This window comes from Ciconia boyciana, chromosome 4, assembly GCF_034638445.1.
Source record: "Ciconia boyciana chromosome 4, ASM3463844v1, whole genome shotgun sequence".
In the NCBI taxonomy this organism is placed as follows: Eukaryota; Metazoa; Chordata; class Aves; order Ciconiiformes; family Ciconiidae; genus Ciconia; species Ciconia boyciana.
The window spans coordinates 100,714,042-100,740,331 of NC_132937.1; the positions used below are offsets into that span (position 1 = coordinate 100,714,042).

The 26,290-nt window shown below is 37.4% G+C and overlaps 1 protein-coding gene across 5 annotated transcripts in view; it reads right to left on the reverse strand.

The window, feature by feature from the left end:
• The window catches only part of ARB2A (ARB2 cotranscriptional regulator A), a 269,434-nt gene that overhangs the window by 224,426 nt on the left and 18,718 nt on the right, over positions 1–26,290 (reverse strand). For 4 of the 5 annotated variants that reach the window (XM_072860769.1, XM_072860770.1, XM_072860767.1 and 1 more), the window contains exons 2-4: positions 21,649–21,772; positions 18,249–18,350; positions 15,527–15,627 (exon numbers count right to left, since the gene is read on the reverse strand). In XM_072860769.1, the coding sequence (XP_072716870.1) occupies positions 15,527–15,627; positions 18,249–18,350; positions 21,649–21,754 (309 nt within the window). In that variant the 5' untranslated portion in view covers positions 21,755–21,772. The remainder of the gene's footprint in view (positions 1–15,526; positions 15,628–18,248; positions 18,351–21,648; positions 21,773–26,290) is intronic. The other variant, XM_072860768.1, reaches the window with a different exon arrangement.

Consider the following 26,290-nt stretch of genomic DNA (forward strand, 5'->3'; position numbering starts at 1 on the left):
AGAAAACACCTTGGACATTGATGAACCTTTTTCTATTCTTTTTCCTCACTGCTTCTCAGGAAAAGATTTCCTTTTTCTATTCCATGTGATTAAGCCCATCTAACCCAGCCTTGTGTTCTGCTTGCAGGCAAACTCAACGAGGGAGCAAACGACAAAAATCTCCAGGTACGGCAAATGCCAGAACTTTCGACCAAGAAGTAGGGAAGATTGCTTCATATGTGACAAGTAAAATCCTGACACTTTCGCTTTTGTATAAAATACAGGAAATAATTTAATTTAACAATTAAATAAATTATTATTTAAAATGTCTCCATTAAATCAAATTTGGAAAGGTTAATTTACATGTTTTTTTCTACTTTATTTTTAAAACAATCCTACGAGGAAGAAATATTTTTGGTAACTAAGCTTTATAAAATAAACTTCATAGCCCATACTACTTCAGTGATAATAAGAGGACAGTATGTAAGGATATTGTTAGTTACACATTAATATTTATGTTGATGATGTCCAAAAAGCATAGCAGATCCTTCCTTCCTATGAAATTAGGACTGAAAACCTAACATAGCCGATCATGCAGCGTGCACACGTCCAAAGAGAGCACATCAGGGTAGTACTTCTCATTAAGTTATGTGGGCACAAGTATCAGAAGAGGAAAAACAGCTAATAGTGAAGCTCTGCACACTACAATTTACTGTGTTTTAATGAATTTTACCTACATACTTCATTTGGGAAGGAATCACATCTTTCGCAGTCCAATCACCAAGATACAGTCCAATTACACATAAATTGCTTAACATGACAGTGATTAAGAAGGATCACAACAATTCATTATTTTATGCAAACTTCAAATATTAGCTTGTGTCTTTGACCTTCTACTGAATACAAATATTGCGAGAAGAAAAGCTTTTTTTTTTTTTGTCAAATGGGACATTTAGCAAGCTTTAATGGAAATTTATACTTAGCATGTCCAACTAATCAAGCAGTTATTTTTAAAAAGTCTGTAAAGCTATGAAACAGCCTGAGTCAGAAAATACTGTGTAAAAGCCTGTTCTGATATGCATTTTATAAACCATGTGATCAGGATTGGTTCATGTTCATGTTGGTGTTTGTCGATTTCCCAACAGAAGTCTGCATGATGGGATCCTTTGCTCTTTTGTAGGGGTGGGACGTGTGGAAGAATAGCCAAGTTTGATTAGAGGAGTGGTTCAATACAGTAGTTACCAGCTACAAATACATCAAGTAGGAAGTAATGACAATTCCTACTGAACAATGATATCAAAATATTGTCTGAAAAGGAATATTCTTCCTAACATCCAGTTTCTGTAATTTTTATAGTATTTCATAGAAACATTAAGTAGGCAATTTTGTCACCTAGATAGAGATAAAGAAAATGGACATCAACAACAGTGAGCAGCATGCTTGTGTGCAATTTATAATTATACTACAGACACTAGCCTGCAGAGCACTGTGAAGAGTTCTGTGTTCGGTGAAAGGGTATTATGAAATAAAAAGACATGTGAAAGCCATCTTAAATTCATCATATATCAGATAAAATAAAGTGAACACAGTCAAGAGAATAAAATGAAAAGGTAAGATTAGGAATCAGACAGATTTTTGCCTAAAAGCAACTTGTTCTATGACAAGAGAATTTGGTACAATTATCTCTATGCCATGAGAACAGAGCAGAGAATCTGCATGGAGGATGACCTGCCCTCCATCAAATACAAAACCATATTTATTGCTCTGTACAACGTGAGGTGCTGTGATCACATACTGACTGAGTGTCTTCGTTGCCACTGCTATTGTCAGTCAATAATCTGGGAAATGGGCACACAGGACAGTGGGCGTTCCCCCTTTGTTCTGCTCAAGGCCTAATCCAGACAGAAAAGGCAGGAGACCAGCATGTCACCACAGAGTTTGGCAGCCACCAGGCTGACAAGTGACACAAGTTGTCATGTTACCATCAAATTTTGCCTATAATCTTGTTTTCCATGCCTCTCCTTTTCCATTTTTCTCTTCTACAAACAGAGACCAAGTTGTAAACCCAGGACTACCTTTTGGCCAGTGTTCACAAGGTGGCTCTGATCTGGTTGAGCTCCTGGGCACTTCTTCACACACAACAGCAGGTCCTGCTGCATTTGTGACCCAGGCTTGGGAAGCTGCTCTTGCAGACCGCCCTTGCACCCAGGAGAAGCGGAGCCTGCAGAGGGCAAGCAGCTACTGCAGAGGCACCGGGAGCTCCTGGCAGGACCTACAGCAATTCATGGGCCACAGCAAGGCACAGGCAGACAGCAACCTATAGCTTGCCATAAGAACCCCATTTTTGCCCCTTAATTGATGGCAGAGACCAAGCCTTTTCTTGAGTTAATGAAATGGAAGCTTTGGGTTTTTTTAAACAGCAAAATGCCTCCACTGATACTGGAAACAATTACTGCTGCTCCTTTTGATAGTCAGCCAAATACTGTTTTTGGCTGGGTTGAGGGGAAATGAATATTGTGGCTTCTCCTGCTATTTGTGCTGCTGGCTAATGTGCCTTATTTTCCCAACATAATATTCCTAAAATTATGAGTTGTAATGAAGTATCAAGAACATATGCATTCCTGAATATTGGAAATCAGCCCAAAATTACATTATTACAATCTAAGTTAGGACCCTTTCTGTTACTGAATTTAGCCTGTCCAAAAAAATCTTTATGGAACAGTACTAAAAATGTGCATCAACCTTCACTTCCAACTTGTATTCACCTTATGATTTACTTAATTTCTGTTCACTTTACCCATATTATCTCTAGGGTTACAGGTTATTTTTATGTCAAAAATTATTAGTAGGTCATTTAATATTGCAGCCAAATGAATTCTGCTTTCTAATGTATCTGACAATATCCTCAATTGGTTTCCTGTGGAGGTGGAAAGGTAAGCCCAAGAAACTTATAAGCACAAGAATATAGTGAGCATTTCACCAAAGATCCTAACTTTCTAAAAGACAGTGGAAGAAAAGATATTTAAATTCCCAGGCAGACTGTGAACTGAAATCAGATTTGTCTTACAGAAAGATCAACAAACACCATCTTTCGGATTTACTTGGGAATTATCGAATCATACTGTAACTGTACAAAGAAAAATTTGTTCCAGAAGGAAATATTAATGATATATTTTATTACTTAGCCATTTTAGCTTACTGATGTAGAACTGATCAAACCTGAAGCCATACACTTGCAACTCAATATGCACCTTGATCATTTCCACAACCTGATTTCAATGTATCTGCTGTGAAAATTATTTGAATTTTATCCACCTACAACCATACACATCTGGAAATATTTTTGCATACTAGGCATCACCGTGACCAAGAGCACTGAATTATGTTGACACCTCCAAGAACTGATCAGACCTCTCACTTCATGATTAATCCTTATGTGGTCCCTAGCAAAGTAGCATCCAATGCTCTCTGACATTCCCAAAATACTTAAGTGAGAAGAGGTGTGACACTGTAAACTGAATAGCAGACTGAAAGCCAGGACAAATGAGAGCTCTGTTCCTGGCTGACTGCTATGGGTACAAGCTCATGTTATCAAACAAGCTGCTTCCTTTTCTATTATAAATTGATCTCAAGGCACGCACTCTCTTAAAGTGCACTTTTGCCAAACACAGTGGAGTTGAGCAAGGGTATATATGCTACCAGGTAATACTTCAAGTGCATCATGACACGTGTCTTGAGAAATTGGTTGGTGGATGGCAATACGCACTCTGAAACTGAAACCTCAAATAGCAGAAGATTCTGGGAGCAGGTGGCAGGATCCCTACCGAGATCAGCACTTGACAGAACCATCTTGATACGGCAAGCAACTGTTCTTTCATCTTTGAGTCTATGTCACGTTCTGACTGTAACAGTCTGACATTCAGTACCCTTCCTGAACAACTGGTTGAACAGTTGCGTAAGATTTGTGGTGTTCCTTCCAACGTTTTCATACAAAACTTCAGTGAATCATTATGTCTGACGGCCTTACAAAACTTGGGAACCAGCACATTTTCTCCCTTAGAAGTCAGCTTCACAGATATATGAGCCTAGCCCCATCTATCATGGTCATTTCTCTCACATATCACAGAAGCAAGTTTCATCTAAGGTCTCCTGTCTACTAGGAAGCTCCACCACCAGAGTATGCACAGACCTCTGTAGCAACCATTCATGGTTAGGGTGTTCCCGCTTAAAGGCAGTGTGCAATTTTTAAATTGATCAGCCTGATAAAAGTTTGAAGCTGCCCATGCTTTGAGCAGGGGATTTGACTGCAGAATCCCCAGAGGTGCCACCAAAATTATTCTATGATTCTAAGATAATAACCAGTACCACCAGTAAACATACCCAAGATATCAATACCACCTTGTGCTGGTTTTGGCTGGGATAGTTTATTTTCTCCACAGTAGCTAGTATGGGGCTATGTTTTAGATTTGTGCTGGAAACAGTGTTGATAACGCAGGGCTGTTGCCATTCCTGCTGAGCAGTGCTGACACACAGTCAAGGCCTTTGCTGCTCCTCACCCACCCCACCAGTGAGGGGGCTGAGGGGGCACAAGGAGCTGGGAGGGGACATGGCTGGGACAGCTGATCCCAATGACCAAAGGGACATCCCATACCATATGGCGTCATGCTCAGCATAGAAAGCTGGGGGAAGAAGGAGGAAGAGGGGGATGTTCGGAGTTATCTTCTAAGTCATTTGTCTTTCCAAGTCATTGTTATGTGTGATGGAGCCCTGCTTTTCTGGAGATGGTTAAACACCTGCCTGCAGGTATAAATGCATAAAAGACTTCAATCTAATTGTCCTGAACTCTAGAATGCATAATTTTTGACTGCCTGGGGAGAGTGTGCCTGCCCTCTAAAGATGAACCAATCAGGTTTCTTCATCCCTCACACAGATCTCTCCCCTAAGATACATCAAGCAGTAAATGGAAAAAAAAGACATCGCCCCTTTTCACATTAATGGGTTCAGGCACAAGGCAAATTCCTGTAGCCCTTTGCTGGGACAGTAAGAGTTATGCCAACATGGATATCTAGAACAGAAAAATACGGTCCTCAGCCATAACTGTAATAGTGCACGCCAGCATGAGCTTCACAAGTTCAAGCGTATATGGATCACAACGATCAATCTTGCCCATACATTTTATACATAGGTCAGAGAGACTTGCTTCTGTCCTTCTGCACTTGATTTGGGTAGATAGCACATGTGATATTTACTATATTTATATTTTAGTAATGCATGTGATACTGATCAGTCATTTGGCTGGCAGAAACCCCCAAAAGGTGCATGAAGTTTTAAGCTGAACAAAAACCACAATGAACTTGTGCAACTATCAGCATTGTGTCCTGACATCTTTGACACTTCCTTCTGCCTCAACAAAAACAATTCCTATCCTAGAGTTTCATCATTTCTATTTTGCTGACAGCTATTCTAGCATTATTCCCCACCTCCATTACTACCTGCAGTTTCATACAGGTTTTTAACTAGTACACAGAACATTTGTTTTAAAACTTAGAAGTTAAAAGCCTCACTAAGTCAGCAGTAACAGAAATTTTCACTTCAAAAATTTGATGTGCATTTCCACAGCATCAGGTAAAGCAGGATTAAAAAGCTGTCTCATCAAAAATGATAAAAAAACCCATCTTTTTTGAAAATTTGGGATCAACTGTACAATCAATCTTGATCCATTTAATGGCATAGAGAAAACCAAGTATCAAACCCCTGTTGATCAGGCAGTAAGAATGCTTAGCACTTTCCAATACTTGCATTTAAAAGTTTCTTCTGGTGACCTGTCCAAAATTTTTTTCTTTTGCTTGAACCTTCTGCCTTCCTACAATCTTCAGAAAGTATGAGTAATTTCCTTCTTTCATTTATATCATTACCTTCAGATGGAGCAACCGACAACAGGAACACTCCCTTTGTGCCTGTTGTACTGATATTATACAAAAAAAAAAAAAGGCCTCCATTTTTAAGTTTATATTTTTTGTATTTTTATGACCAACTTCATGGAACCAAAAGTACATACAATACCCAGAAAGGTGCCTCACCTAGAACTGCAGCTCACACTGGAAAAACACCACCTTTTCTTACATTTAGTATTTTCCCCATCTTGCTTAAACATCATCAGATCTACTGCATCAAAATTCTTATCGGCACATGATGAAGGTGCATGTCTAATGCATGAAAACTAATCACATCTAAAAGCAATTTCGGATTACAGAACTTAACAAAAACACTTCCAAATACATTTTATACATTCATTTGTACTTTTATGTGAAACTCACATGCATTATGACTGGGATGGATATATGCCAGCTTTTATCTTAAAAAAAACCCCACTTAGAATAGAGCCATATACACTGGAAATGAGGATGGAAGCTGAATCCCTGAATCTAGAAATTAGAAACAATGTATAAAAAATTAATTTCAGAATTTTAACCACCCTGAGTTTTAAACCATTATTCTTTTCATTACGCTTCCTTACTTTTTATATAATTTTTCTATCCTGTGTTATGGGGTGTCAGATCTGCAGCAAAATAAGAGAAAGTTACCATAATATCTGTATAATTTACACTGCTGGAAAGAAGGCAAAAACATATGCCCTCCCCCCAGTTAATTCAGTGAAAAGAGAAAAATTATTTGTTTTTCTCCTCAAAGATCTTTCATATCTTATCACCAACAACTTACTCAGGGTATCAATCAAGAGAGGAACTGGGTGACTGGGAAGAGTCAAGAGGTGCAACTACCCAAAAAGCACAACAGGCAAATCTGGAAACCCTGAATGCAAGAAGGAATTGACACTATTTGTGGAGGAGTACGACGCTTTGCTGAATCATTACAGACAGGACATTGCATGAGTTAAGATAGATAACTACTTACTAAGCCTCTCAAAATCCTAAGTCATCAACCTATTGAACTGATCTTCCTTAATAGTCGTTTACTGCATCTAACAGCCTCAGGCATGCTAACTGGGTATTTCTGCTGCAGCGATCAACAGAAGATAACAGATACCAAAATTCAGTTGTGATTAGTTAATGAATTGAGCAGCTGGAGCATCTTAAAGTAATTTTAGGTTGTTTGCACATACAGAAATACAACACTATTGATTTATAATTGAATTTTTTTCCTTTCAAATTATTCCTATTAAGGACTGACACAGCTGATACAGCTTTATTAAAAAATATCACTATTCTGCTGAATTTTAATAAAAATATTCCCAGAAAACCAGAATATGTAAGTCTCTTTAAGACACAGAAAGTGTTAAATTCTTTATCTCGGAGAATCTGAAAATCCTGTGAAAGAGAACTAACTCTTCCGCAGTTCAGTAACTGAAGTAAAATAAACATATTTTAAAAGTGCTGCTTGATGAAGGCAGTAATCTACATATCTCCGGTTTTCAAAAAACTCCTGCTGAAACAGTAGGAAAATACTTTGCCTTTCATAGAAACTTCTAATATCACTGATGGAAACAAGAACCGAACATTCACAAGACAAAGGTGAACCAACTGGTTGTATCACATATGCTGATTTGTATTCTGCCTAAGCACTACTTAAAAATAATTTTTTCTAGTCAGCTTCCAGTTGGCAGAAACCCATTTTTTTTCACCACTCCTTTAACAAAATATAAGCCAACTACATCCCATCTTACTTCCTTGCTCTCTGTTATTTTGGAGTTCACTATTCTATTCATTGTTTTTAAATGGGAATAAGACCAACGATAATTCAATTTTATTTTGCTGTGCAATAAATCTTGGGTTTTTTCTAATAAGAAAAAGGAGAAAGATGGGAATGGATACATTTAGATAAAAGGTGGATTATTTGTATTTTTAATTTCAGCTACATGAAAATGGTTGGTACAAAAGTTTATTAAGAGCTGAGAGTCTAAACTTTTGCACATAAATCCAGGATGGCAAGAATGGTTCTAATTGAACTAAAGCTGCTGAAGGTTTTATTTTTAAAAAGCTCATGATTAACTCATTGAAACACTCCCCCTACTCCAATTTTTGTCTTCTTTTTAACAATTAGTACCATTCTTTGAATTGCAGCAACTTGCAAGTGCTTTATAAACAACCATCTGCCTTATTGTATCTTCTCTGCTTTTCACTGTTTATCAATTTAAAAATGTAAAACACATTTATCAACACATTTATCAACAATGTAACAAATTCCCATCTGGGTTTATGAGATGCTCATCATTTCTTTCAAGAATCATGCTAACAATAATTATGAAACTATCTCTGAACCTTTCGAGTACTGTCATGTTACAGTGATGAACCAACCTACTGCCAATTGCTGCCTACAAACTAGAAGAGTTCACTGAAGCACATCTGACATAATCATTCCAGTAAAAAGTCTTCACAAACAGCAGATTTTGAAAGCGGATTTAGCATATGCAAATGAATATATTGCATGCAACAAAGATTCATATTTAAATTTAAATTTCCTTAGGTACTATTAAGTAGTCTTCAATCCTTGCTAAGCTGTCTGTCCACCTACTTCACTCACCAGAAAGCAATGCTGCAGATAAACAGATTGTTAAAAGCTGAAATCTTTCTAAAATTCTGAAGACAGCACACATACATGATTTAGATTTTTTTGTGCTGCCCCTACTGGCATTTTCTTTCTGTTATCAAAGGCATCGGTGCAAAAACAAGTGAAGTAAAAGGACTGGAACCTTACAGAAATGTATGATTACTTATAGCTTGGGAACTACTATTAAAGAGAAATTCAATATCCTGCCCCATTTTTAGGTGCTTTATCTAGTTTGCTTAAAGCCTTCTGCATCATGTTTCTTGTTTCACACTTATCTATCACAGATTGAAAATAATCAACTTAGTATGAAAAAAACCTGTAACCAGTAGGCATGGATTCCTAAAGAACTGCATTTATAATTGACCTTGGTGTCCAAAAAGTGATAGGTGTCATTTAAGCTCTTCCTCCACCTGCTACATACAAAAAGTCTCTATTCCATGTGGATTCTTATCTGTCTAATAAGAAATGAGATCGCTTTAATTTAAAGAATTTGCCCAATCTCTCTCTTCTACTCAGCTCTCTATTTTTGTCCAAATAGACAACTCTAATTTTTGCGACATTTACTCCACTGTAAAATTTTGCTAAAGCAAAAACCTTCTGCAACATTCATTAGTGGATGGGGTACGACATGCACAGAACTAGCACTATCAAATTGCTTCCAAAGGAGACCACCCAAAATGTGATTTAACAACTTTCAAAAATAAGGATGGGGAGAATATTTCCATTGGATGCTTTCACCCTACCTTTGAAACAGGACTTAAAGTTAGGAACAGTTTGTGTTAGATTCTCAGTGAGGATTTTTACTATCCCCATGAAAGTCTACCCTTACTTAACTGTAATACAAGAGACTGAAAAAATTCAGTTTACACATGCTCAACAGACACCTGTTAAGTATTTGGCAACTAATCTCTTTGAACAGAACAACCTCTTCAACAGCCCTAGCCAAGCAAGCATCCCATGAAAGCAAATGTCCATGAACCCACCTATATATTACATCACTATTAATTTATTTTGTCCTTTCAGTTAGACAAATTTTTCCAACCACTAAATAACTAACAGCACATACATAGTAAGTCAAAGTACACAAACATAATTTTGCTTAATCCATGGCGTGTAGCATGTAATTTATTATACTAAAGTCTTGCTAGCCAGAAAAAATCTGGAATGTTTAGTGATAAACTGTCTGTGCAAAGAAACTGAAACTAGAGTGTAAGGATTTCTACTAATCATCTGCAAATTTTATTTGGAACTTGATCCTGCAGCCCTTATTCACAAGATCAGACCTATTGAGTTTATTCACATGAGCTTCGGCTGCAAGATTGGACCTTAAGTACTATCAGGTGCACGTGCAGCCTATCATCAGATTTTGGGTTATTCATGTAAGAAGCTACCCTTTCAAATGCAGACTACTTAATGCTTCCTTCTTCATTAACTTACATGTCCTCTTCTGCTGCTCTATGCTTTCATTTGTGCTATGTAAATAGCTTCTTTCTCTCAGTCATCCAAACAAATAATGATCTTTGCAACCAAGGAGGAAATTAGTAGCAGGTGAACGCTTATTTTTTAAATTATGTTGAGACCAAGCTGTTCTTTAACTTAAAGGAGATCTGGAAAAAAACCCATCCCATTTTACTACTTAGCGATCTTAATTATGGGTTGTCATTGTCATAATTCTACATACTTATCTTTTTCCCCCACACAAATATTAACCTTGATGGTTAATCTACTTTACGATGAACTGGACCTTACATTGTGCACATACTTTAAAGCAGTTTAGTGGGACAAGACTTCTCTGATGATGTAAAATTAACTGTATCTTATCATACATGAAACATGCAAGGAATTTCTGAATTAGGTGTTCTATTTCTTTGCTTTCTGTATCTGTTCTACACAAATATAAGGTATTTTCTTGTGCTATGGTGTGCTAACTGTAAAAAATAACCGCAACTCTTCTGCTACCTGCTTATACACTTCTGCAGGTCAGACAGGCTGCAATTACAAGAGATGGCATACACTTGTCCTTGAATAGGACCACAGCAGAGGCATTTATATCATGGTCCACATTATGATCTATGTATTTACAAATCCTATTTGACTTATTTAAAGACATGGGCAGCCAAGCAAACTGTCAGTACAGGTAAAAGTCTCTTCATTAGTGATGGCACTCACAAAAACATCTGGAAATATTAAATGGCCTTGAAGCAATCATCAAATTATAATTACCCAGTGCTAGAGCGGTAAGAGACACACAGAGGGACAGACAATAACTGCCTACTGATGCTAGGGATACTCTGGTTACTGTAAGACCATGGAAGGAGAATGTCAACATAATCTTTCTCAAATGAAGCCGTATTATCAACACAACCTATATGACTGGCAAAATACGAGGTAAAATCCCAGCAACAGATTTTAGTAGTATTTTCTTTTTAATTCCAGCTAATTTCAATGTCATGATCAAGCAGGGGCTGAAGCTGACTTGGCAATTTCAGTAGCCATAATATCAATTGAAAGTGCAATACAAACAATAAACACAGACATCTACTTAAAATGCAAGGAGACACACATCATGTGAGTCTAATCTGGAGTTTAACCTAGAATCCAAATCTCCATAACTCCTGGCCAGAAAAAAAAAAGATAATTCAACCTTGAACTGGAACAGTACGTCTGCAACAACTGAATTGTTGTCACAAAATTGTTCTCAATCGTACTTCAAACTTGCCACATGGATTAATCGGCAGTTAGAAGCAGCTGCAACACCATGTTCTGTGCACTTCTGTTGCCATTTCAATTTTTAAAAAGCAAATGGAGAGGCTCTCCACAAAATTCAATGCCGCAATAGCAATGACTGAACCAGAATCACAAAATTATGAACAGTTCACTAAATTGTCTATTAGGAACACATATCAAGAGGCTGCAGAACAAATTGTGTGCCTGAAATAACAGATCAATGAATGAAGAATAAATTGATGTAAGAAGTGGAGACGTTGACGAACCATTGTAATTTGTGAAGAATCAATTTCCATACAGCCAGAGTAATGGCAGAACATCACAGATAGTGTATTCATGACTTTTAACAGCAAAAAATAATGGATTACCAAATGGAAATTTATTAATGCTCCAAGAAAGAGAGAACGATGCTGTAGCATAAGGCCAGGAAGTACACCCACTTCTTAAAATCAGTAAAATGCAATAAAAGCAGCCCACAATATAGACGTACAGCAAAAAAAAAAGTTGCTTTGGGCAGGATGGGTAAATCCTTTAAAAATCAGAAAATCAGCACACAGTGACTGAGCTAACAATGGAAACAGTGAATACATAAAACACTTTTGTCCGATGATACAAGTCTAGCTACTTTATCATCTCACTGTATGTCCAGCTACAAATACGTATTAGAGAATTCCTAAAGCCAAAGCATGATGTTTCAAAGCAAAGGCCTAAGGCCAGATTTTACTACATCACCTTACGAATTATATGAGCTGCTGCTTCTTAAGCTATCACAGTTTGCTGAACACATTTTACCCTAGACTACAAAATGGCTAATCAGAGGGTACTATACCACTTCTGTACTATTCAACATCTACATCAGTGACCCACCAATCTATGGCACAAGAGGAGGTTTTATCTATGTGAACAAATGCCAAGGGTCTTGCTGGTCAGCATCCATCCCCTGTGTTCTCAGATAACTATATAAACACTCGCTGTGCCAAAGACAGACAATGAAGCATTTATAAATTTGTGGCTTGTTGGAAGAACTGTGTAGTATCAAGCACCTAGCAGACAACAGACTGAAACAGAGATGAGTTTCTTTTTTCTCTAAAAAACACAAAACAAATAAACAACTTAGAACAATTCACCCTGTCAGATTCCTGACCTCAAACCTTCCTTGCCTTTTACCTACCAATATAAACAAAGTGCATTTTCGAAGCTCACTCAAACCTGAACACAGAGAATGACTATAATTAAGGCAAAATGCACAAGACAGATCACAGATGTAAAGGACTGTCATGGTTTAACCCCAGCTGGCAACTCAGCCCCCCCCAGCCGCTCGCTCACTCCCCCCAGTGGGATGGGGGAGAGAATCGGAAGGGTAAAAGTGAGAAAACTCGTGGACTGAGATAAAGGCAGTTTAATAGGGAAAGCAAAAGCCGCGCACAAGCAAAGCAAAACAAGGAATTCCTTCACTCCTTCCCACGGGCAGGCAGGTGTTCAGCCATCTCCAGGAAAGCAGGGCTCCAGCACGCCTAACGGTGACTTGGGCAGACAAACGCCATATGGTGTGGGATGTCCCTTTGGTCATTGGGGTCAGCTGTCCCAGCCATGTCCCCTCCCAGCTCCTTGTGCCCCCCCAGCCCCCTCGCTGGTGGGGTGGGTGAGGAGCAGAACAGGCCTTGACTGTGTGTCAGCACTGCTCAGCAGGAACGGCAACAGCTCTGGGTTATCAACACTGTTTCCAGCACAAACCCAAAACATCGCTCCATACTAGCTACTGTGAAGAAAATTAACTCTATCCCAGCCAAAACCAGCAGACACCCACTCCATGGAAACACCCCACCTCCTGGTTAACCAAAAATCACAGAAAGTCGTTCATACCACAATGGGTTGAAGCCATGGCACTCACTATTCAGATGCACAGAATGAGGAATTTGATGATGTTGCCAAACACATACAAGAAGATGTGATGGCACAGGAGCCCGCATGGAGACATACTAATCTTTATAGTTGTGCCTTGTCCAACTCATTTATTTGGAAAATGGGGATATCCGAACCATACAGGTACACACAAAGGCATGCACAAACAGCCCATGGAATAGGTGCCAATCTGTTTCCTGTTGGAAGAAATGTGTATCAAGTAACTTAGACAATGCAACAGATTGGGCAATAGCACATTCCCTGTTTTGGAAAAACATACAGTTGAGGTGAAAGGATGTGAGAAGCAGCAGCAGTAGCTCCATCATCTCCTCCCCTGCACAGTTCTTGTAGGAACAAGGAGGAGGAGGAGGAGGAGGTGAAAAGCAAGGTTCTTCAATCCCCAGGAACAAAGCTCTGGCAGGACAAAGCAGTGCTCAACAGCTGGGCAGCTCCAGCACATCCAGCACAGAGCCCAGGCTGACCCCTGAATGAAACAGAGCAGCTGAACTAGCCATGGAGCACCAGATCACCTCTCAGCAGAGATTAAAGACAGATGGCGTGCTATTCCTGTTAATCAAGACGGGCAGAGACTTCTGCTGTGCACTCCTTTCTTGAGCCGGCATGCTCAGGAGTTCCCAGAGTTTATCCTGCTATACCTAGAAAAGGCCATGTAATTAGGTACTTCTTCAGCATTAACAAATGCACTCTTGACAGCACAAGAAACTATATGAAACCATTTAGTGATAAATTTAAGTATTTACCTATTTATCCATCCAAGAAACTCATCAAGACACTTTATATTATTTACTTTGCAACAGTGTAGGACTAGCTGCCACTTCAGACATTTTAGTTTTCTTTTTACTCTTCAGTACACAAATGTACTGGCTGGGGGTGCACAAGAAGTTGGGAGGGGGCACAGCTGGGACAGCTGACCAAAGGGATATTCCATGCCATACAGTGTTATGCTCAGCAATAAAAGCTGGGGGAAAGGAGGAGGAAGGGGGGGACATTCAGAGTTATCTTCCAGTAAGGAGTTTCTCTTCTCAAGTCACCATTTTGCATGAAGAAGCCCTGCTTTCCTGGAGATGGCTAAACGTCCACCTGCTGATGGGATGGAGTGAATTAATTCTTTATTTTGCTTTGCTTGCACGCACAGCTTTAGCTTTACCTATTAAACTGTATCTCAGCCCACAAGTTTTCTCACTTTACCCTTCTGATTCTCTCCCCCATCCCACAGCAGGGGAGTGATCAGGTAGCTCTGGGGGGCTGAACTGCCCACTGGGGTTAAACCATGACAACAAGAAAGTTTAAAACACAAAATATCTAAACATGCACAATCAAATATATCTCCGAGTAGTCTGAATTAATGTAACAGAAAGAGTAAGTGGGGAATAAATGTGTTTAATCCTTACTAAAACACTAACACTAATGAAAGTAGACAAGCCATGAGGCAAAAGCAGTTCTTGAATGATATGCCATGACGATTCCAACAGAAACTGCTGGGCAACATTATAGAGTGTCTAAGAAAAAGACCTTCGTTTGTGCACAGAACTGTGCATCCCCTTTCTCCAAAAGCCACTCTGATGTGAAGCAGCATTACTGCCTACAGGTAAGCGTGCTGAGGCTGTCCTTTCTGTTGGGCAGGAGAGGTTGTGACAGTGCAAGGAAGACCTCAGCACACACTGTTTTGCATGCACTGAGATCAGACACCTTTCTTCTCAAGTCAATGCTCAGACTCCTAAATCATTACAAAAAGCATGGCACTGAAATGAAAGTCATTTTCACATAAAAAAGGAACCATGGTCAGTCACTTCTACACCTACTACATCCACAACATCCCTACAAAAAGCCTGGGAAGTACCAGTAGCATCCAAATATCCAATACATCAACAAATATTTAATCAACTAATCATCAGATCTCTACTTAATCCATCTGGTGGCTCCTGCTATCTCCTGATAAAACGAGAAAACCAGCCAATACATTTATCTTCAGCTAGAAAGTAAAATGCTACAGTTTTATACCCAGTGCTTCGCCTTGGGGAGAAGAAAGTTAAAGAAAATACTGCACTGTATAATATTCTCTGATTTGTGTAATCAAGACGATATTCTGTTTTGAACATAAACTAAAGTCAAATTGTAGTCTAAATCACATCTGAAGCTATACAGCAAATAATGGAAATTATTGTTACAGCATTAACACGCAACAAATCCTGAAATACCTTTTGTTAAATGACTGCAGCCTCACTAAATCTTTCTTAACATACATAAAAGTATCACTTCTACAGAGAAGCACAACAAAAACCACAGCACACCAATACATATACGCATGCATACAAGCACACAATTTATATACCTCTCCAAGAGCTTCATAGCGCTTTTGGTTCCATCTATGCAAATCTTCACGATAATTAAAAACAAATGGCTCACCAGTTTTTATGTGTCTTAACTGCCCTTCTGTAAAAGAAACAAAATCGTTACATTTTAATATACTTCTTCATTAAAAGTAAGATACATTTAATTGCTGAAAATTTTAAAAGCATTTAAAAATTGGGCTGCATCTAAAAATTGGGCTATTTGAATTCCTTCTCCTTTTTTGATTATAGCATTTTTGAAGGAAAACAATTTTAGCATAACAACAAAATGCATTCCCCTTGAATGGTATATATTGCTAGATAAAGCTAACACAAGTGATACAGTGAAATTACATGCAGATATCAAATGCCAAACTGCTTTGCAAGAAATATTTATGTCTCAACCTCTATGGATTAACAGTGAAATGTAAACATTAGCAGTTAATATTTGATCTTCATTGTCAATTAGGTGATCAAATTGTAGCTACAAATCCTCTACTTCAAAACCAACTGCATTTATGAAGAAATGTGAGCACAAATTGAGCTGGAGGCTGGAAGGAAAGGAAACATCTATTTTCAAGATTAACAACATTCTAAATTAATCTGAAAAAAAAAATGTCCACAGTTAAGGTAAATATCTTAACTTCTAGGCACAGTGCAATCAAGTAAGAGCTCTTAGATTCAGGGTACACTGAGATTACAGAGCAAAACCACATGCTATTCTTAGATTCTAATGTAACTTTCTGCAGTTGGCCTTGTTTATAGCAAAAGTTTAGCAGCATACCCAACCACAGATGAAGGCATGGACTGAGTTAAAATAACAATAATATTAAAATGGCAGCCAAATAAGAAGCAAATTGTGGAAAACAGATACCTTACCAGTAATGTTTCAGCTAATTAGACAAAACACAAGTTATGGTCCCAGAGCACCACAAAATTGCAGTAAATCAGAGAAACATTAAAAAAAAGGATATGTAAAAGTATCTCCTTTGAAAGCTGAAATGTCTGCATGATGAAACTAAGGTTTCTCAGCAAAATATTTCCTCTTGAACAGTAAGAAATTGCTAACTTAGTTCACAGCTTTTCAGGACCGTCACATTTTGATTCTTGATGTTTTAAATTAAATATTTAAGATCTGGTATCTCGAATAGTTATGCTTATCTGCTTATTTGACATTTTTTCCAGACCTGTCTTACCTCATATACTAGACACCTGGGGAATATTTCTCCCCAACTTTATATCCCTGTCTTGGGTCCAAATATCCTCCTTCACGCATTTTCACCGTAAGTCTACCTTCAGCTGTTCCTTCTCAGCTGGTTACTCTTCAAGTATGCCATTCAATAGTACATGAAGTTGCTCTCTCCACAAGTAAAGTGGACCAAATATCTGGTATATTTTTTCATTGGTTTTCTAGAACCCTTGTAATCTTCAGATTCTTTACTGATAAAAATCTTCCTTACTTTTCCATTATAAAAAGAAGCATGATTATGACCTAAGAGTACATGACTGAACATTTGAATTAAATGTACAAAAGCAAAATGGAGACCTTTTTGCTTTGCTGACCAGCAGCATATGTAATAGGTTTTGCTGCATTCTATGGAAATGACTCAGGCTGTGAGGTTAGAGATGGAATATTCAATAACATCATTCTAAAACATCATTTCCCAAAATTCAAATTTCAGCCCTTTTTATCAACCACATATGAACCATTAACTCTGAAGTCAGTAAGGAAGACAGTAGACACTGTGCAGATCTAAAAATAAGGAGCTGAAAAGTGACAGAGCTGAACCCCTCCCATCAAAGAAAGAGCATCACTTTCATGACACTTTTAGTCTCTAAGTACCTTCCTGTGAAAGCCATCAGGGTATTAAAAAGCTAAGTGTTGCATAAATGACTATCATTTAAAGGAAAGCTCTTTTTTTTCTTTAAAAGTGGAAGATGTAAGACAGGCAGATTTAGAAACTAAAGTTCCTCTGTTCAGAGAACAGGCACTGCAAAGTAGAATTGTAAACGTCCCCATTTGTCCTACAGGTTTCAAACAATCTTGAAAGAGTCATTTCCTGGAGTCTGGTATTACTTTCGCTCAGAGGCTTATTTCTCAGCTGGATTTTAAAATGTATGCACTGGAAATTATAAATACTACTAACTCATTTAACACACAGATTCAGCTAGCTGAAGCACGTGTAGTCATCACGCACTTAGCTGTAATGCAAAACCACGACCCACACCACAAGGGTAAGAGACAGTCTATCACATTGCCCATCCTTCCATCAATATAAATAGGTGTTTTCCTACCAGTATTAATGAAATAGCTCGGATAAGTTATTAGCTAAATAATAACTTCTTTTGTATCCATATAAATGAATCAGTAAATGAAATGTTTCTTAAATGAGTGGCCACTAATTTTGCTTTTTAATGCTAATGCTACAGAAATTCTTTCAGAATTTTTGTATCAATGCTTCTATAATAGAAAACAGGAAGTCATAAAGTATGCACACTACGAACCTACAGTATTGCATAAAATGAGGGATTTTTGTGACAATTTTATGAAATCAAGAAATATTACTTAGCTAGATTTATAAGTCTGTTAACACTAAGGCTTAAAATTTTATTCTTAACAGAAAAGTGTGAAATTGTAATAGGGACTTATAAGGTATAATTAAAGTTCTGATAACCTCTCAACATTATTCTAAGTATAGCTTTTACAAAGCATATACGACTTACTTTCATTAAAAATGTACTCAAATCCTTCCAGAGTATCAGGAAATTCAAGTGGTGGCTCATCTTTTTTCATTAGTTCATCCAAGTCTATTCTAGACAATAAATCTAAAAAAGGAAAAGAAAAATTACATAATGCATACTATGTCTTTCTTACTTCACTATTATCACTGACAGAATGTGTTTGTTCAGATTTGTAGATCTTAAGGGCAGAAGGACATCCTACATATTACTAAACATAGGACTTCATTAAGGGAAATCTCATTCCAGATTCAAAAGCTGGGCCTCATTGACAGCTTATCTTCTTATATATTTACTTATTTACCCATTAATCTCTAATGTTGATCAAAAAATGTCCAGGAACAGAGAAGCCACCAAAGACATAGTGATTTGTTTCAATGGTTCATTGCCCTCAATGTTAGAAGTACATCTCTGGTATGCATCATGATTTTAGCATGAACTTACCTAGCTTCAATAACAAGTCATTGATACATTCTTGTTTGCCTTCTCAAAGAGCTCAGATTATCAAATGCGCTTCACCTCACAGGCATTTACAAGCTGTGATCACAACACTCCTTAACCTTCCCTCTGATACCCAAATAGACTGAGTTATCCGAATCCTTCTCACAACCACCCTCAAGGTAGAGAAAACTGCCATCCATTTTCTAGCAAGCCTTGACATACACATCCTTTTCAGACCAGGGTGGCATATCCTAGTACAGCCCACATTCACTAATGCAAGTACACTGAAATAAGTATAGTCTGCATTATTTACCCTAGATTTAAGGATTTACATTTAACCAGAGGCAAGCATATAGGGACATCTTTTGCTTACATCTAATTACTAAAGAATTACTGCACACACAGATAATAGTGTACAATTATCTCTCCTCTCCTCACTGCTCATCACCCACACAACCTGACGCTATCCTTTAACATACTTTCTGATTATTAATAAAAAATCATCAAGAAATTATTCAGCCGGATTCCACTGAAATATATTTTCCTAAATCCTCGTAGATGAATTTGAAGACCACACATTCAGTTCAGGACTTCTACATTGACTTTTCACTATTACTGCTTCATAAATCAAGACACCATGTATTACCAAGGAATATGTAGTATTAAGTATTCTAAGTATATTGGTTTATTACCTTTACCATCCAAAGTTGTAGCTCAAAGGAAAGAAAACAGTCTGAAAAGTCTCATTTTCTTTGAACTTGCTTTGTTTGACATTAACTACACTTCCATCCTTTAATTACTTAAAATCATTATTTGAATAGGTTTTGTATTACTATTTTTGCTTAGCCTTGTCTCCAGTGACAAGCCTATAGGTTATCCGCATTACCTAAGCTTAGCATTACTACATTAATACTTTGAAATTTCTAGTGTTTAAAATGTACTGAAAATGTACTGAAAGTTAGCTTCAACATTCTTGAGAGTTCCTTGGCCTGCTCTTTTATAACTCTTCAGGTTCACATGACATTCACTGCATCGTCCATATGATTGTCTGCAGCTGGAGGACCAAAAGCTGGAGGACCAAAGGCCATCTTGTATGGCCACTGAAATTCAACTTCTCTCCAATGCATAGTACGGTATCTGAGCATCTCTGTGGTATCTAAATAGCTATATAACATCGGACATTGACTGGAAGATTTCTAAATGTGGTTTTCTCAACCATAGCTGACTTTTACATCAAATCTGTTTAATAGCAAGCCCCATGACATTCAATTCATGTAAGCAATCATATGCTTGTTCTTGTGCATTGTCCTTTGAAAGTTCTGGGGGAACTGCTTTGGTCCTCAACTGAACAACAGGAGAAAGAAAACAACTTTGTCAAAGAAGTTCTTCACAACAGGATGTAAAAAGCATGCCCTTTCTTCCTCTGTACTTTCACAACGTCAAGGTAGCAAAACAGTCTTTAGCACGTCTTTCTCTCCTTGGTGAAGAGACTCTAGTCACACTACACCTCTAGAATTTAATTTCACCAGAGTTTTCATGTCTCCTTACTGTGACCTATTTGGAAATGTGTTTACACAGAAGTGTCAGTTACTATATAATAAAATATCCATCTCCTGAGTAGCAAGGGCAATACTATATGAACTACATCAAGCTTATCTGCAGAATGTACAGCTTGTCATGATTTACAGCTTCCATCAGAGTCACTCAGGAAGACTGCAATTGGCCTGTGCTCCAGCCACTGACATGGCCACTTTCTTCCTGTGCAATTTTTCAAATTAAAGTTAGCTAAAGTGTTCTTCTAACTTTGAGATTTTTGCAAGATCTGATCCACCATTCTTGCCTGAGATCTTGGACTCTCCAACTGAATTTGAGACTGGTTCAACAGAGCCCAAAACTGAGTGATTTGCAGGAGACCTTCTACAGCTCAATGGGAGTTCACTAGATCACATGAAGAAAACAACATCCTCACACAAAGTTTTCATTATGTGGCATATTGCTTGGACACTTATCCTTAATGAAGACCAAATTAAGGCCAAGTATAAAATGGGAGTTTTACTTTTCCAAACATGAAGTATAACTTCATCAAAATATACTAATTTGACAGAGTTAGTACAAGGTTTGAAAAAAGTACCACACAGGTTTTCACCACGTTTCACAAACACTCAGTTTTAACTGAAGAGGCACCATCTACCATCACTGTATAATAGAACATATATTTCTAATAATACTTTGGTAGAAACCCAATTTTTACACTGGCGTTGCAAGCTATATTCTTTTATCTCTTTTGAAAGACAATTTAGAGAGTAAATGTGTGACGAAAACACTTCAAATCCAATGTTTGGTTAGCTTACTTGTACGTCTAACCAACTCCATGTACTTCCAAAATTGAAAAACAGTATCTAAAAGATGTAATTTATTTAATTTATTTTTTCCTCAAGAAAATTACTCTGCTAAGTCACTCAGGTCCATTTATTTTTTTTAAACACAGAATACAAAGAAAAATTTATAAAATCAACATGGAAATCAATGTCCTGAAAATGCTTTCCCTGCTAACATTCTAGTCAAAGAGATTTTTAAAAGCTGTAATATAGTTGCGTAATTATAAAACATAAGTGGCATAAAAATGAATTATAACTCCCAGAAACTAAGAACACAAAAGCACCAGTCAACTTTCTCAAAGGATAATTATGAAAATTAAAAAAATTAATGGATATCTCATTCTGTTACTCCTTATGACAGATTGCTATTTTTTACATCATCTTATGAAAATACTGATAATGGCCACACCATTAGACAAAAAGCATTAGCATAGATGGACTAACAGTCTCTTCCGGTATTGCAATTCCCAGACTCTAACCCACAGTGATATAAAACTATTTTTCCTTCCTTAATAATTGTTTCTGAAATGTCAATATATGTAAAAAGAAGGCAAAAAGACTCATACCCTTTAATGCAGTAGTCTTCTCTTTTTCATCTGGGCCTCCTTGCTGGAGCTGAGCCATCATTACCCAAACTGTCAACAGATTTAAAATACTGAGGTAAATGAACATTAATCTTCGAAGGACAATCTGAAAATCAACAAGAGTTGGAAATCAACAAATTTAGTGACTTCTACTTCAACAGGTGTCATTTGCTACTGCTTACATCACAAAAAAAAAGAACTTGTTCCAAAAGTAAAAATTCCCTGAGTATTACAAACAACTATGATATGTACAGTAAAATTAAAATTAACTTTTCCCTCTCATTCAAAACTTATATGGAACACTCTAAAGTCTCATCACACTATCCTGGATTAAGACGTTTTACAACAAAGTGTGGCACACACTCCAGTATCCAGTTTGGTCAAAGATTCAAGTTCACAAGAATGAGCATTAACTTCTCCCTAATCCTAAAAGGACATCTATCTAATTGATACTTCTCTTTTGTGATCCTAATGTAACAACAGTAAGTAATAAGCCTTTTGGAGAAGCACCACACTTGTAAGTCCAAAGTAGAAGCTACAAGAAAAAACAGAATGTAATCAACAGAACTTCCACAACCTTTAAGGATTTTATTCATCATTTAACTCCACTTTATTGTTCTTACTGTACTATATGGTTTTGTTTTAGTAAAACTGCACGGAGTACACAGTTTTAAACCACTCTGATTTCTACAGTACATTATCAGCATTGAAATGTATAGAGTAAATGTCCAGCTATAGAATGAACCTCAATATATTCAAGGTGAGAATTTACATGCAAAATATATTTCTAAATTTCTCCTATTACACAGAAGGCAACCCAGACATTCAAATCTGCAATCTCTTTCATCTTGAATCTGACACCAAGGGAGCAAACTACCACATCACAATCACTGCTTCTTCCTTCTAAATAAAAAGACTTCTGTGCATTGAATTCTTTTTCCCTTCATCTTTTTGGTTCTTTGTTTTTATCTGTCAGTCATTACCAATTTGTTTTATTCTTCCCCCGATATACTTTATCATGGATAAGTTTGCATGAACTGTATCTCTGCAGCAATTTGTAACTTTCAAACAAAGAGTAATAGTATTCACCAACTGTACTACTGGCTCCCTAATACTTACACTTGTAAGGAAGACCCCAAAATGGTTTTAAGTAACAGTAAAGGCAGCAGAAAAAAATTAGAAATAAATAAAGCATATTAAAGACTATTTTTCTATTGTCTTTAGAGAAAGACTATTACATGAAACATTTTTGTGTAGATTAAGGAAAAATACAGCAATTTAAGCGGGTGATAGTTATTAGCTAAGGAAAGGGGGGTGTTGTTTGGTTTAAGTTGGGGTTCAAGAACGTCCAATAATCCATTCTACAAGTTGGACCTGCAGAAGACTTTGAGACCTTCCTTTGCAGAAGGCTGTTCAGATGAAGCTGATGGAAAAATGACAGTACACTGCCAAAAGTCTTTTAAAGACACAACTTCACCAGGAAAGCTCTGCTTAGATTGTGTACTTTTTGTGTACTTGTGAACTCAACATGATTCAGTCAAAATGTGCATCTTTTGGCTAACACTCTAATCATGTTAGCACTCGTAACAAAAGTGATGAACAAAAATAACAGCAAAGCCACAGAGACTTTTTTTTTAAATTTTTTAGCATACCATGTAGTCAATATAAAGATTAAAATGACTCAAATGTCAATTCATACATGTGGATGGTATTAAAAACTTTTCTCAGGTGATTCCAAACAGTCCACTGACAAAAGATCACCAAATACAAAATCTTGTCCATCATCAGTTTGTACACTTGCAGCACAAACCCATGTACATTCTTGTAGATCATTTAGAAAAGTAACTAACCCATTCCAGTTAAAACTATTAGAAGTGCTAGAAAATTACAGTGGTAGTGTTTTGTGATAGCCCAGATGAAAATTTTTCTAGTCATACAAATTGGATAGTCCTCTGTATACAAGATTTGAAAATTCGTAATTGGGTGTAGGTAAGTTAATGCAGTTACAAAATACATACAGGTGCTCAAAGATTTGTTATTATCCAAGGGAAGAACCATAAAATCTATCTAAACAAATTTACCTTGATAAACTAACCCCCAACCCCTAATCAGATAAATCAGTGCAGTGACCAAGAATCGCTGGCATTCTTGCCTCTACAATGGATACTCTTCTTCTTCCTTTAACAGACAAAGACCCTGCCACCGAGGAAAGAGTAGATAACAGGTTCACCTGCCAAGCTAGAAGCACTGAAGTAAATAAACAAACAAATAAATCTGAATTTAGCTTTGAGAGAGAGAATTTCCAGTTCTTTTTGACACAGTGAAAAACTGTTACAGCAGCCACTGGAGGGAAGACTTGATATTAGAATGAGGATGAAACAAGCACACAGTATTTTATGCACTGTTTGTGTGAACACAGCACTTTGTTGAATCCCTCCCTGATATTTGTTTAATTGACAAATAGAAGAAATTAGATGAGAGGGTTGGATTTCCTTTCTTTGACAGACAGGTGTCGAATCAACTATAGTCTGATAGTGCAGAAATGAACAGTGGGAAAATTATAAAGCTCTCTGAATGGTTGCTTATAGGCAAATGCAGGAATTGCAGTTTATTCTAGGCATCAGTTTCAAGCCCCCTTCAACTGCATACACTGCTTTCGCATGAGACAATAAGGCTGCATTTTCATCATATTGCTATTAATGCAACTACAGAACTGATGGATTCACAAACAAATGGTCATTACATTTAAAACAAAACAAAACCCAACCAAATCCAACAGACTTTTGCATGCTTAAGGGAATATCCACACATACTTCATGTTCCTGTTTGTAAAGTGGTACTGCAAGTTTGGACCACCAAGCTTGGGATTGTATTAACAGTGTGAGTCTTCAAACCAAACTAGACACCGTATTATATATCTCCCCTCTGAAACAAATGCACATGTACACAGATTTCTGTGGACTTCAATTATCCTTCATTGTGTAAATGCAGCTAGAAATGTGGCAAAAAAATGTAGTATATGATTTTGCTCTACATTAGCAATACCTGAAATTAAGTCAATGCTACAAATGTTCCAAATAAAGGCTATAAATAATTGTAGTGATAACCCACCGCAAGTGCAACACAAGAAGAAAACCCACAAGTATTTTCAAACAGCACAAGTCCATCGAGCTTATCTGGACATAATCTGAACAGGAGTCATCAGAATGCTTCCTTGTATTGCACTGCTTTATTAGAATACAGTTGAATTAGAGCCTTGTTCTCTGTAAACTGACATCCCAAGCAAGCTAGGGACAAGTATAGGTTAGGTTTGTGCAATGTGGCTGATGACTGAGTAAGACCCGGTTTTTCTTCAAAGAGATGGCTGGGTGACAGTTTGGCTCTAGTCCCTTCTCTGTATTGGCTCAACAAAGCAAAAAATACATACTTTAATCTTAGTAGTATTTTCTGTCTAATTATATTTTATCTATTCTTGCTTTTAGGGCACTACAGATGACATCAGTAACAACTGCTTCAATTAAGGCTGTACTTCACTTTCCTTCACCTCTAAGACCCTATTTTCAACTGCTTATAGGTCTGCCAAACTTCAGCTCTGAAAGCCAATTATTTCCAGTCTGCTTTAGACTAAACGGTTTTGAAAAAGTTCAGCTAAAATGTCTACCTCTTGTATAAGAAGAAGGTTCAGAGACAGTATCTTCTGCTCAGTTCTGCTGACGTTAATGAGCAGCTACAGCATCTCCATGTTGCAGAGATCAGAAATTTAGCCAGAGGATCAGCTTAGCAGTGTGTGCCTCTTGCCATCACCCTTAAAGCCTGCCCAGATCTGCTCAAGTAAAAATTGGTTTTCGCACACATTTAATATAGACTTATTAAGACTTATCAGAATTTCCAGAAAATTTACCTATTTGCCTAGAGCATGCTCCATACAGCTGCAAAAAGCCAGAGGGAAGATGCACAGGAGGGAAGTAATAAATGCTAGAAGAGCAGGATCTTTAACCACGAGAATACAAAGAAACTGGCAAGGATCCCAAAGTCCCTGAATCTCAGTACATCTTCGCATTCTACCAAATGGTGGTGGAACCTGCTGATAAAGTACATGACTGCAGCTGACTCTAAAGGTTGATTTATTTGCACAGCAGCTACTTTCCAGTGTTTTTACCCTGTAAGCTCAAAAAGCAGAGGACTACAAGCTCTATGCATTAGCGTCCCAACCGTGTCAGCAACTCAGTTGTTCATACAAGGCAGAGTCAACACAATTCCACACACTGAAATTTTAATTACTTCAGTTTAACTTTCTTGAAATGCTGGAAATTACCTTCATAAACATATGTGTGTAAACATGATCAAAATAAACATGTCAAAATAATACAAAAAGGCAGCACACTTCAACACAGTCTCTGGGAGGTTTACACCACAATGGTCTTAACCAAACATGAGGTTCAAAACGATCATCAAGAATGCTTCTGTAATAGCAACAGCTTTGAATACACATAGTGGTTTTGTCTGGGACAGAGTTGGTTTTCTTCACAGTAGCTAGTATGGGGCTATGTTTTGGGTTTGTGCTGGAAACAGTGTTGATAACCCAGGGCTGTTGCTGTTCCTGCTGAGCAGTGCTGACACACAG